Source organism: Mauremys mutica, chromosome 12 (genome assembly GCF_020497125.1).
Source record: "Mauremys mutica isolate MM-2020 ecotype Southern chromosome 12, ASM2049712v1, whole genome shotgun sequence".
Lineage (NCBI taxonomy): Eukaryota > Metazoa > Chordata > Testudines > Geoemydidae > Mauremys > Mauremys mutica.
Window position 1 is genome coordinate 60,346,679 of NC_059083.1, and position 13,729 is coordinate 60,360,407.

Below are 13,729 nucleotides of genomic sequence, written 5' to 3' on the forward strand. Positions count from 1 at the left end.
CCAGATCCGCCAAAAGGAGTCCTGCGAGCAGTGAGGCCATGGGACAGAGTCGCATCTTACCTTGCTATACGTTACTGCGAGATCTGCCCCGGGGACTTCCAGCGTTGTTTTCTTCTTTGTCTGCATGTGGTCTGGAAGAGGGAAATCAATGGGAAGTGAGGGCCCGAATGGCAACATTGCTCATTCAGGGTATACATCCAGCTGCAATGCAAAGGCACCCATTGACTCCAATGGGAGCAGGATTGGGCTATATTGCTGTAGGTTAGTTCTAACAGCGGGATTAGGAGCTAGGAGGTTTCCTTTCCTGTTCTTTTACCAAGTGTCCCCAACCTATCAACAATACTTGGAGGCAGAATGTCTTGCAAATGTTTTTTTTCAAATTTCCCCCTCTCCCTCCCTCCGCCCCCACACATTCTTGGGGCCTTGTGGCTTCAGTTACTGTGTGTGGAAGGACACAGGGGTGATGGAAGTGAGTGTGATTAAATAAGGGGAAAGCTTACTAAAGAGAGAGGGAATCAGGGATGAAGGGGAATTCCTGGTGGCAGAGGAGATGCTGAAACCTGCTACACACCTTTGGGAGCTTTGCAATCTTGCACCTTGGCACTCAGCTCGGTGAGGAACACGTCTTCTGCTGGCTCCTGAGCCTCGTTGCTGAAGAAAATCTGAAAATGGAAAAGACCTTCTCTGGGAGCAGCTCCTGATTGGTCCCCACAGAGTGACGCTCTGTGACATCACAGTCATCTCTGCAGCAACCAGTTGTGATATCACAAAGAGGCTGTGACTTCATATGTGAAACAAGCAACCAGAGGCAAGGTACACGCCAGGAAAAACAAAGTGATTTCATGCACATCTCCTTCGTTACAGGGGAAAGCTAAGCTCTGGGAGAAAGGACAGCCCTGCACAGTCTGGGAAAACCTCCCTAGAGTTGCTTGATTCCATATTTCATCACAGAATCTAAACACAGTATCAGGGAGCTGAAGAACTTCCAGAAAGAGAACACGGAATTGACCAGTAATGTAAACAAGGGGGATTTCCCCTGGGGCACTGTACCCCTACCACCAAGTGCCATCTTGTCTGAAGTGTGGGCTCCCACACAAGACCCCCAGTCCCTGTACCAGTATGCTGATTAGCTCTGAGGCATGTGACACCTGAGTGCTGACAGAAATGCCCAGAGAGTCATCTGGCCATGAGTCTGCAACGCAGAGGATTAAAACTGGGGAATAAAAATAATTTAAAAATAACAAGATCACCAGCTATATGCCATGAGGATCAAGTGAGGTGGGGGCAGGAACAATGCCAGAGTGACAGGAAGGAGATAAAGTCCTGTGAGGCACTGACAGGATGAGTTACTGGCCCCCCTCTGGAGCTGATCCACAGAAGAGAGCGAGACACCTGGTTCTGTTCCCAGCTGATGGTTCTAGTCCTTGAAGTAAAGTGGTAAAGGCAGCTCAAGGGTTTGGAGCTAGGAGCCCTGGATTCAGTTCCTGCTCATGATCTAACCAGGTGGCCTCATTAAAGTCCTTTGCTAATTGTTTTGGTCTCGTGTCAGGTCTGACATTAATTCTGTTTCAGAGCAGATGGCAGGAAATAAATGAAACGTTTCAGGAAATCCAAAGACCCTGCAGCAATCAGGTAGAGTCTGGCAAAGCCTCCCATGAGTCACCTGATTCCATATTTCATCACTGAATCTAAACTGAGGGAACTCGTGCACCTCGCGAGCAAACTTGGGTCCAGTTAAACAGGAACCTGGGACCCATTTATGGTTCAGTGCCAAAAATCACATGAAATTAGCTCTTCTGCATGGCTCTGAGGTGACCCAGATGGAGACCAATGGCTCCAACGCAGCTTCCCTATGAGATTTGGAGGATCACTAGAATCAGAAGCTCAGAGGGAACACTGGGGGCTGGAGACCACGTAGATTAAAGCTGCTGTTTGCATGAAGCCCAGGAAAACCTGGGAGCTTTGCACAGCTTGGCCAGCAAGCCCTCCTCCACATCGGGGATGTGAACTAGGCTGTGGTTTGGGGATGCTGCTGGTGTGTTACGTAAAAGGGTGACAGCCAAGGCACTGACCTTAACAGCGTAGATCTGGAAATAGACTGGCTGGATGCCCAGGCGCACGTAGTAAGCGATCACATCAATAATGAATGGGTCGGACATGGGGTGCGTGCTCAGGGAGGAGGGCTGTGTGGAAAGCACAGTTTGCATCACCTGCAGTCACTTCTCTGAAATCACCACTCAGATCCTGACTCCCTCTTGGTAAGTTACCACAATGAGGCACACACACCCCCATCCCCACCACACACACACACACACACACACACACACACACACAGAGCGCTCCATTTCTGCATGAAGATCAGTCAGAGCAAGACCACAGGGGAGGAGCGTCTTCTCCCTTCACCATCCCACCCAACTGCCCCTGATCTGACAATGTTTTGAAAAAGCCAGGCAATGAGAGCGGCAAATCCCTTACACAGGCAGGCTTTTCCGCAAACGCCTCATTTCACTATTTTGCTTCCTCCTCCCCAGTTACTAAGTTTGACCAAAGAAAATCTGCTGCAGTGAAGTGCCCCAGCATGGATACTGCTCTTCATCCTTCCATCCTGTCTGCTTCAGACCATAGAGCCTACCCACTGGGTGGGGGAAATGTGAGCCCATTTCCACCCCCTCACCACCACCGTGCAGCCATCCCGCACGACTCCTCTTGGAATATTCTTAGAGGAATAAAAATGATCAAAAACCTGAACAAATCATTAAATATTGGGAAATCACAGCCCTGCAGACCCACACAAGCACAACCGTGCACCCCAAAATGTGTGGCGCTCCCGCTCCGTATTTTCCACATGACTGGGAAAGTACAGAACTCAGCGAGAAACACGAGGTGAGGGCTTTTAGCCTCTGAGAAGTTCACTCAGGGGCCCCACTGTGGTTTTTGAGGCACCCGGCACGAGCAGTGCACAAAAGGAAGGGTTCCCCCTCGTACCATGGTGGCCAGCTTGGGGATCATGTGACACAGTGTGTTGATGTTGCTCTCATACCAAGGGTCAGCTTTGCCCAGATACACAGCCAACTCGCAGAGCTCCATCTGGCCAGGCGTAGTATGATCCTGGAGGGGGAGAAACACACAGTACAGGACAGTCAGATCCTTGCACCTGCTTGTTATGTAAAGAATAATATCCCTCAGGGAAAGGGTTAAAGATGCCAGAAGCTAAGCAAACGACTGCTTTTACTGGGATGCAATCTTGCTATTAACCAAACCGTCTCCCTCTGTGGGTATGTCTACTGTGCAATCTGAGGTGTGACTGCAGCTATTGCAGTGTAGATGCAGTGGCTTCAGCAATGCTAGGACATACCCCGTGTCCTCCGCATGTTTGTAGAGCCTGCGTGGAAGCCCAGGCCACTACATCTAAACTGCTATTTTTAGCTGTACCAGAGCGGGTAATGCAAGTGCAGGTACATGTGCTTCACACCTGGCGGAGGGTGTGTCTACACACTGCAATTGGAAAGTGTGCTTGCAGCACGTGTAGACATTCCCAAACAGGCTCTGATCTGGCTGGATCAAAGCTAGCTCAAGTCTATAGATCAAAGCTAGATCAGCTAACAATAGCAGTGAAGCCGTGCCAACACGGACAGCTTATTGAACTAAGCCCCCGCCCACACAGCACCCTGAGTACATATCCGAGTGGCTGCTGCCTGTACTGCCACAGCTTCGCTGTTATTGTTATCCCAGCTAGCTTTGAACTAGCTAGATCAAAGCCAGCTCCGGGTACGTCTACACATGCTGCAGTCACACCTTTCAAACACAGTGTAGACCGACCCTCAGTAACCTCCCGATTGTACCCCCTCTCCACTGTGCACTCTCACTGGTCGGTTTATGACCCTCATGGAGTCGTGTCAAATTTTGATGGTCAGCTTTTGGGGGCAAGGACTGAGTCTTTGCTTGCTGGTGTGGAGCAGCTGGAATATTTTCTGCAGCTCCGGGTGCTCCAGAATAAAGACAGTCAATGAATTAAGTTCACTAATAATACGTGCACATGCTGTCAGGATATCCTGTCATTTCTAGGGCAATTTTAGACTGCCAAGAGCTGTAAATGTTCACTGGTTTCCAATGGGGACCATGATAGCATTGCAGCCTTGTGCTGATCCAAACGGTATCCTCCCTGTTTCCGGCTGTCCCAACTTCTAACCTCATTTAGACCTGATCCTGCCATGAGCTCCGTGCCAAAAGACCCTCGAGACTCCATGAGACCACACTGATGTCAATGGAATCTGTGGGGACACGGGGGTCTGGTACGTGGAGCCTGTTGCAGGATCCGGCCTTCAGTAAATAATGCTGTTCACTTATAGCAATTTTCATCCAAAGAACTCAAAGCACTTCACAAACATGGAGATCATTAGACTGACAGGTCTTTGGATAGAGACCACCTTTGTGTTCTGTATTTGTGCAGCATCTAGTGCAATGAGATCCTGCTCCATGACTGGAGCTCCTAGGTGCTACAAATAATAATAGTACTACCATTTTACAGATGGGGAAACTGAGGCACAGTGAAGGGAAGTGATTTGCCCATGGCCAGACAACATGTCAGTGGCAAAGCAAGAAACAAGTCCCATGTCTTTGATGCCACATATCCCCCTAGCACAGGCACAGACTCTCAGAAGGAAAATAGACTCATTTTCACTGCCATAGCATTTGATTGGAAGCAGGGATCAGCCAAAACAAAAAACTGTGTTTCTCTGCCCTGTGCATGATCCTAAGCTCCTTCTACAGTCCCAGAGTAGCTGGATGCATCCGTTAAAATAGGTCATGTTGAGATCTTAAATATCATCACTAGGTTTCAGAGTCAACACCCCATTTGGACAAACTGAACCATTCATACCTTGCTCAGAGCTATGATTTCAGGTTGTCTGCAGACTCAGCCAGACAGCCCTGAATTGGGTCCCATTTGGCAGGTTTTTTCAGAGCCATAAGGGCTAAACACAAAATCTTAAATCCTATAGAAACCTGGTGGGCCCCCTGAGAAATATTCCAACCAGCTCAATCCAAGCCCTGGCAGCCCCTCTGCAAGACTGTGAGCAGAAAGAGGGTATGGTCCCCGCTACGTGATTGCTCACCTGAGTGGGCCAGGTGTCTGGCTGCCCCTCCATAACAGGGACATAATAGAACTGCAGGTTTAGCCTTGGTGTCAGGAAAACACGTCTGGTTTCTCGTTTCCTTGAAATACAAAAAAATACATTTGTTTTTAAAGTTACAATGTTTGCTATAAGCCAACCACAGCTGACTGCTTCAGGGGAATGGGAGCCCACAGCTGCATCCTGGTAGGGCCCCAAAGTTCAACAGCATTGCTCCCTCAGCATGGGGACACGTTCCACCTCTAATCCCCTCAGGGCTCTGTGCTCTCCACACTCCTTTCCTATCGTGTCTGGGCTCCATTACTATAGCATCTGAGCAGGTCACAATCTGTATTTACCCTTACAGCAGCCCTGTGAGAGTCATCAACATACAGACCTGGAAGTGGGGTATCTTAGGTCCCTTAGGATGTCCCGGGGGCGGAGAATGGGAATAGGGTCATGAGTCCCAGGCAAGCGCCCTAACCATGGTACTATCCTTCCTCCCTCTCTTCCCACCAGCTCTGCTCTTCAGGCTCATCGACGGCTGGCATGTCGGGCCTTACCACACGTTAATGTAAATCCACGCTCACCGTGCGGCGCTGTGGCCTTCTCTAGTGTGTGTGTGTGTGGGGAGGGGGGGTGTCACAGAGAGGTCTGTGGGCTGGAAAATGTTTGGTTTGTCCCCGGTGGAAAATTTCAACTTTTCATCAAAAAAATAAAACCGCCAGGAGTGAAAACTTTTCAGTTGTTGCTGCCTCAAAAATCTAATTTTCCATCGAAAAAAAAAAGTTTTTACATGGAAATGTTTGACCAGCCCCATTTACATTTTTGCTGCAGCCTCTGAACTAACAGCAGTGGGTCTGTCACCTCAGGCAGCTGTGGAGCCTGCTTTTAATGCCAGAGGTTCAATCCTGGCTCCTGTTAATGACAGAATCACACCACATCCCTTCCTGCTGCTCCCAGATCATCCTTCCCCTTCGAGGCTGTGGCCCACCACAGACCTGGTGCCTCTGAGGCCTGAGCCTTCGGTGTTACCTAACAGGAGAGGCGAGTCCCATGAAGCTCTCATACTAGCCCACCCGCCACCCCTTCCATTCTGGGCTCCCTCTTTCCCTTCCTCTGTTAACAGGTGGTGGCGTGAGGTGGGAGCAGCCAGTACCTATCCCGCCCCTGTTGCAAAGCCTGTGCTGGAAAATCCTCAGTATTAGCCATCACTGCACCCTGCATAGAAACGCCTCCCCTCCTAGGAGGCTGTAGCCTTACCTCAGTGAGTAATAGGCTTGGGCCAGTCGCCCCAAGACCCTATCATCCCCCAGAACCACAATCCGGGCAGTGTACAGTCTGTGGAGGTGAGGCATGGACACCATGCTGCTGTCAGATTTCCTGTGCAGCTTCCCAGATTGCTTTGCCCCTGGGCCATTGCAGCTGTTCTGCAGCAAGGCCATGCTCTCCAAAAGGCATGCCTTTTTCTTAATGCCGCCCTTCCTCTGGAGCCTGGCATGCTCCACGTCAGTGCTGCTGGGCGGCAGCAGCTCCTCGCCTACCGCAGGCAGGTCCCGTTCAATGCCGCTGTCGGTGGAGAGCACGGAGAAGCGGGTCTGCTCACAGCAGTCGCAGTCAGACACGATGTCCTGGATCTCAAAGTTGTCCAGTTCCTGGCTCAGGCAGTCCGGCTCGCAAGTCCGCGACAGCGGGCGGACGAACAGCACCAGCTCCTTCCCTGCGCGGGGGAGGAAATCCCTTAGGTGATGAAGGCCAGGTGTGCAGGCGGGAGTCATCCCCGAGCCAAGGCCAGCGGGAGCCGCAGGTGCTCAGGCCACTGGTGGATTTAGATGCCTAACTTTAGGCTCTACATCCTTGATCCAAAGCCCAGTGATGTCTACGGAGTCTTTCCATTTGCTCCAATGGGATTTGGGCCAGGCCAAACGATCTGAACATTGGCCCCTCTGTCTGCTGAAATTCCACTAGAACAAACACTAACCCCACTGCCTCCCTGATTTTCACACCTGGAGCATGTGCTTTCATTAATCATGGAAGAGAGGCCAAAAGAAACGGGGGGAGCCCCATACAGCACAGGCAGGCACTGGGCAAGTGGGGTTCACACCAGCTACCCCTACACAGGCATGACAATGCACCTCAGTCCTGATCCATAGCTGCCCCTGCTACTCCAGCCCTGGGCCCTCAGACACTCTCCCAGTAGAGCAAAGTCTGGCCCTGTGGATCTTCACTGCTATCCCACTTGTGGGCTTTTCCCAAACAGAATCTGCCAATCAAATCAACGATCCAATAGCCTCTCACCAAATCCTCAAGAAGGTAAGAGAGCAAGGCCACCCCAAACCCAGCACAGGACTCTGCCTCTGCCTCATATGCAAGCCAGCACGCCCAGTGTGTCAGTGACACTCCATCAGTGTCAATATTTCAGTCCCTTTCCCCAGGGATACGTTTACTGTTCACACTTTCAGTTCAGCATCAATCAAAGCAGGTAAACCTGGCTCATCCTACTACCTACCCAGCCTGTATCTCCAGCCAGGTCGTCCACATAGACCCTGCTTCTGCACAGGGCCGGCACTAGGTTTTTTGCCGCCCCAAGCAAAAAAATTTTTGGCTGCCCCCCCCAGACATGAGCCCCCCCCCCGCCCACCAGTACCCCCCACTCACACCCCCTGTTGCCCCAGCACTGGCCTCCCCCCCAAATGTGGGATCCGCTACCAGCACACTGCAGCCGAGCCCTGGCCCAGCTGTGACTCTGTCCCCATGTGGGTGGAGCTGCTGGGCGGCGCGGAGCGGGAGTACTTCCAGGTGGCGGCACGGCTACGGGGTGGCGCAAAGTACACGGCCCCCTCCCTGGGCTTCGCAGCACTGCTGGTGGCCAAGGTGGATCAGTTCGCGCTCACCGCCCTCACCCTCGACATGCTGGCGGCCAAAGACCTGGAGAGCTCCCTGGACCTGCTGCTCTTCAGCCTCACGGTGCCCTGGCCCAGCCCTGGCAGGAGGGAAGGCGAGGATCTCCGGCTGCGGGGCTGCCTGCTCAGCACCGACGAACCCAGTCGGCCGCTCACCTCCTCACACACTCCAGGAGCCCCTCGCCACCATCGCAGCCCGGGCTCAGCTCCAGGGGACCCCGTTTCCCTCCCTCCCCGGCTCCTCACACACACTGGGTAGGGCCGCCCAGAGGATTTAGGGCAAAGCAATTTTGGGGGCCCCTTCCATAAAAAAAAGTTGCAATACTATAGTAACATGTATTTGGAAATGTAAAAAATAACTAGTGAAAATTAATTTGTAATAATTTGAAAATACACCAAATACATTATTTAAAAACATTAAATGCTTTACTGGTCTGTATACATTTGCAATTACAAAATGGGCTGTTGCTGGGTGATGGTGATGGTTGGTGCCAATGGGCTGTCACTGCCTGGAGGTGGTGCTGCTGTTGCCCAGGGCTGGGTGGGGAGCTGGGCTCTCGGGGGTGCCCGGCTCACAGGGGCTGGGCTCAGGACTGTGAGGAGATGGGGTCGGAGGTTGTCTGGCTCAGAGGGGCTCACCTCACAGCTGGGGGTCTGGGGTGGGGGGATGGGGTCGGAGGGTGCCCACCTCAGAACAGCTGGGCTCAGAGCTGGGGGTCAGGGCAGTGGAGGATGGGGTCGGGGGTGTCCGGATCAGAGGGGCTGGGCTCAGAGCTGGGGGTCAGGGCTGTGGGGGGAATGGGGTCAGGGGGGTGTCCGGATCAGAGGGGCTGGGCTCGGAGCTGGGGTCAGGGCTGTGGGGGGAATGGGGTCAGGGGGGTGCCCAGCTCAGAGGGGCTGGGCTCAGAGCTGGGGGTCAGGGCTGTGGGGGGAATGGGGTCAGGGGGGTGTCCGGATCAGAGGGGCTGGGCTCGGAGCTGGGAGTCAGGGCTGTGGGGGGAATGGGGTGAGGGGGGTGTCTGGATCAGAGGGGCTGGGCTCAGAGCTGGGGGTCAGGGCTGTGGGGGGAATGGGGTCAGGGGGTGTCCGGATCAGAGGGGCTGGGCTCGGAGCTGGGAGTCAGGGGTGTGGGGGGAATGGGGTGAGGGGGGTGTCTGGATCAGAGGGGCTGGGCTCAGAGCTGGGGGTCAGGGCTGTGGGGGGAATGGGGTCAGGGAGGTGTCCGGATCAGAGGGGCTGGGCTCGGAGCTGGGAGTCAGGGGTGTGGGGGGAATGGGGTGAGGGGGGTGTCTGGATCAGAGGGGCTGGGCTCAGAGCTGGGGGTCAGGGCTGTGAGGGGGATGGGGCTGGAGGGGTGCCCAGATCCTAGGGGCTGGGCTTGGAGCTGGGGGTCAGGGCTGGGCCTGGGGGGTAATGGGGTCGGGGGGTGCCTGACAAACACCTCCCTGAGACCTCCCCAATCCAACCCCCGCTTCCCTGGCCCCTGACCGCCCCCCCCCACAGAACCTGTGCCCCCTCCCTGCCCCCTGAGTGTCCCCGGGACTCCCTGCCCCTTAGCCCCGGCTCACCGCACGGCAGCCGCATGGCTCCGGAGGGGGCTGAGCTCTTCCCCGCTCAGAGCGGCGTGGGGAGGGGCCGGGGCCGCAAGCTCCAAGCTGACCTCAGCTGTCTCCGCTCGGCCCGGGGCTTGTAGCCCCGCCCCCTGACCACGCAGCTCTGAGCGGGGCGGAGCTCAGCACTGCCCCCCCCAGCCAAGCTGCTGACGGGCTGTTTAGGACCCGGGGAACAAGCGGAGGAGGAGCGGCCCATCTTCTGCAGCCAGGCGGGGCCGCGCTACCGGTAAGGGGCCCCCAAGCGGAGCCGGTAGCGCGGCCCTGCCCCGGCTGCAGGGGACGGGCCGCTCCTCGGCTCGCAGGGGCAGGATGAGCTGGGGCCCCAGCCTTTTGCCGCCCCCTATATTTTGCCGCCCTAGGCAGCAGCTTGTTTTGCTGGTGCCTAGAGCCGCCCCTGCTTCTGCATCCTCCTCGACCCAGGCTCTTCTGCAGGAGCCCTCACCTTAAGTGAGCTGCTTATTGGCCTCCTCTGCTCAGCCCAGCTCCCTTAAAAGGATGCGCGCGCACACACGCACACACACACGCGCACACACACACGACAGGAAAGCTTAGTGCATTAACCCATCACACTGTGCTGCCAATCCCCTGCTCTGGAACCAGGAGAAATAAAACTTGCCTACCAACCATCTGAGCCAATTTACAACCCGTTATTTGGCAAATGCTTCTCAGACTATTAGACACCATCAGGGTTTCCTTTCAGTCACTTAAGGGCACTCACAAAGCTGGTCTTCATCAGTCCACAAGTGGAAGCTGAGATTCGGGTTGGGCAGTGGGGTGCCGTGGAGCCCTCCTGGTGAACTGCCTCCTGCAGGAAGGGGAAGCACTCGGTTAACAAGGGTCCTTATCTGCACCTAGCACAGTCCCCAGCCAGCAATTTGGTAGATGAAAAGAAACTGCCCATTAAACATGAGGGAGCAGCCAATTTTCCCACACACCTGCACTGGAAAAACCCTCCAACGATTTGCTCTAGGTCGAGTTCTTCTAAGCCCCAACCTGTCCAGGGGCCCAACTCATAACTGGGAAGAACTGCTTAACCCTCTCACCAGTTCCATAAAACTTTAGACCAGGTTCAAAACAGCAGAGCGTCTCATGGCATCAGGGGCTTAAATAAGACTTTCTTTTAAAAAATATTACTCAGCGATGCATTGGACATGCAGCACTGTGGGTGCACAGCGATTAATCAACTGTCATTCAAATATATGCCCATGCAGTTCATCAGAGCCTCATGTACATCTTGGAATGCTTCAGGTATGGCCTAATGGTATTGATGTGCCTTCTACCAGTATATCTTATTCCCTGTCCCATACAGGGGTAAGCTATGTTAGTGCAAATGCCTTTGTACCCGTAGAACTGCATCCACACTAGAAGGGCTGTAGGCTTTAACTGTACCGACATAGTTAGAGCAGTGCCACTTGAGTGTGTACACAAGGCCTTAGCGTTCCAGTCACTCTGGAAATGGTGAACCTGCACTGCTAGGATTCAGGAAAGTTTAGTCCACCACAGGCACTGCTCAGATTGCCCTGAACTCGGTAGCCACAGCTGTTCCTGGGACTTGTGCCCTCAATGGACTTCCCAGCCCCTTGATTCCTATGCTTTTGGAGTAGACAGCATATTTACCTCCTGCTGAGGAGTTCAGCACCATGCTATAGATTTTCTGCAGCCTCTCAGCGTGCCGGCCACGGTCTGCATTCATCTCACTTCCTGTACACTCGACGGCTGCCGCCACTTGCCGGAAACAGTGCTCTAGCTCAGCTGTGGGCTTATTCTGTCACAGAGAGGTGCTATTAATAACTCGAGGGTGTGAATATGAGGCATATGGAAGGGGGAGACTAAAAAAACATCCACTACGTTTGCTGGACTGAAGCCCAACCCCATCATTGCACAGCTGCTGAAATAAAAGAGACCATTAAATAGCATTAAACTCTCAGGGTGCATCTACACCGCAAAAACAGACCTATGGCAGCAAATCTTAGAGCCCGGCTCAGCTGACTCGGGCTCACACTACGCGGCTAAAAATAGTAGCGTAGACAGGACCCTCCCCACCTTGCAGTGTCACACAGCTTGGACTCCAGTCTGAGCCTGTCTAAATAGCAATTTTTCAGTCTCAGAGCGAGAGCCTTGCGAGCCTGAGTCAGCTGACCCAGGCCAGCTGTGGGATTTTTATCTCCATGTAGACATACCTTTGACACACTGTTGCCCTAACACTGGGGCCAGTTCTGGCAGGCTGCACAGCCCAGTGCAGCAGTGGTGCCAAGTTGGGAGAAAGATAGACTAAGTGTTCGGCCCTACTCTAAGCCAGCTATGCCCGCCATCGGCTGCAAGGCAGAGGCAGCTGCTGATATTCATGCTGGTGGCCTTATTGCAGGCAAGATACTCAGCAGCAGAGCAAACGGGCTCTTGGGAAATGAAGGGAAGAGGGTTCTGTAGGGGACGATGGTGCCCCTAACCAAGAGACCTTCTCCAGGTTTATGTTAGTGCTTGCCGGGCTCCACTAATGTGCCTGAACTGGCCATGCCTATCATGCTTGGTCCCCAGAGCTCCCTTAAAAAGGCTACACAGGAGAGCGGGACATTTTCCTGATGAGACATATTTTTCACCAAAAAAACATGTCTTTTCATTTCGAACAAAAAGTTGCAGGGAAAATTGTTGATTTCAACTCAATTGTCTGGTTTTTCAAGGCAAACCTGGAAATGGAAAACCAAATATTTGTAATGAAAAGTGAACTTTTTTTTAACCGAAACAGTTTTCAAAAACTGAAAAAAATTCAATTTGGGGTTTCAGTTTTTGTCAAATGTGGGAAATTTCAATGACAATGAAAAAAAGCCCCCCTAAAATTTATTTTTTTGCTAGTGTCCTGCAAAAATAATCAGTTTGTGTTTTGACCAACTCTATTGTCCGACTTTCAAATGCACAATGGAAGTGCTCACAGCTACCAAAGTACACTAAGCCGCGCACACACGTATATCTGTATGAAATCACGCATCATCACTGGAACTACTTGAGCGGCAAGGTGCTGTTCAATGTGTGTAAAAGTAGCAAAATCTGCTTTCTATGTCAGTGGAAGCTAGTGGGGGCTGCATGCTTCTGAGAATCTGTTCACTTCATTGAGTTGCCTAAATGAGAGCAGAGCTCTTTTGAGAATCTGGTCCCACATAAACATGGGTCAAGTTCATGGTGATATGAAGCTGCAGCTAAGCCATTACCTGAAGAATCCTCTGGAAACTTTCAACATCACAGTCCTCACCCAGAGCTGCCTGCACAGCACGTGTTATCACATAGCACATGCATGATCTGGGATTCTGATACATCTGAGCAGCTTTGGCTTCAGTGACTAGTGAATTGCATACAGCCTTGGAGAGCACATCTGCATCTGCAAATATGAAAACTCTGTGGAAATGAAGGGTTGAAAAAATAGATGCATAAAATAAATGAATATGGTTATCAAAGCAGAGTATGCAAAAAGGCAGGAGTCAATGAAGACTGGGAGGGCAGGTAAGGCATGCCATTGTACATCTAAAATGCAAGGTGGTGGCTGCCATGTTAATGCTTCAGGGCTTACGCTGTCAACCAGCCAGTGTCAGGAAGAAATTCATCCCGTGGTGTAACACTGCACAATGAAGGGATTAAAACCTGCTGAAGAAGCCAGCATTGTTCCCCATCTGGAGCAAGGTACTAGACCAGGTGGCTCATTGGCTTTTTCTGGTATGGCTGGGTCTATTCCCATGTTGGGTCTAATCCTGCAGGCAGAGGTTCAGAGAAGAAGAAAACTGTCTGCCACTGGGCCAGGTTCAACCCTGGTATACATGGATACAACTCAAGTGAAGTCAGTGGAGATGCACCCTCTTACCCAAGAGTTGAATTTGGCTCATAGTAATTATTTGCACTCTCAGACTGGAATGAATATTTTGGGTCAGCATCATTCTGCTCAATTAAACAGAGCTGCTGCAGATACATCCTGTGCTTCTCTACCTGTCTAGGGGAAGCTCCCTGCTCCTGGAAAGCCAGTTGGAATACTCAGTAAAACACCGGCTTCCTGACACCAAGCTTGTTTTAACAAACCTGAGATGCCACCGACATTTATTGTATTCTGCTTTGTAATACC

At 52.4% G+C, this 13,729-nt stretch overlaps 1 protein-coding gene across 5 annotated transcripts in view; it reads right to left on the bottom strand.

Moving 5' to 3' along the window:
• Positions 1–13,729, bottom strand: part of PIK3R6 (phosphoinositide-3-kinase regulatory subunit 6) — an 85,985-nt gene that overhangs the window by 10,428 nt on the left and 61,828 nt on the right. For all 5 annotated transcript variants that reach the window (XM_044983850.1, XM_044983848.1, XM_044983851.1 and 2 more), the window contains 9 exons: positions 12,831–13,014; positions 11,245–11,392; positions 10,346–10,432; positions 6,375–6,831; positions 5,115–5,214; positions 2,986–3,108; positions 2,073–2,183; positions 572–662; positions 61–131 (listed from right to left, as the gene is read on the bottom strand). In XM_044983850.1, the coding sequence (XP_044839785.1) occupies positions 61–131; positions 572–662; positions 2,073–2,183; positions 2,986–3,108; positions 5,115–5,214; positions 6,375–6,831; positions 10,346–10,432; positions 11,245–11,392; positions 12,831–13,014 (1,372 nt within the window). The remainder of the gene's footprint in view (positions 1–60; positions 132–571; positions 663–2,072; positions 2,184–2,985; positions 3,109–5,114; positions 5,215–6,374; positions 6,832–10,345; positions 10,433–11,244; positions 11,393–12,830; positions 13,015–13,729) is intronic.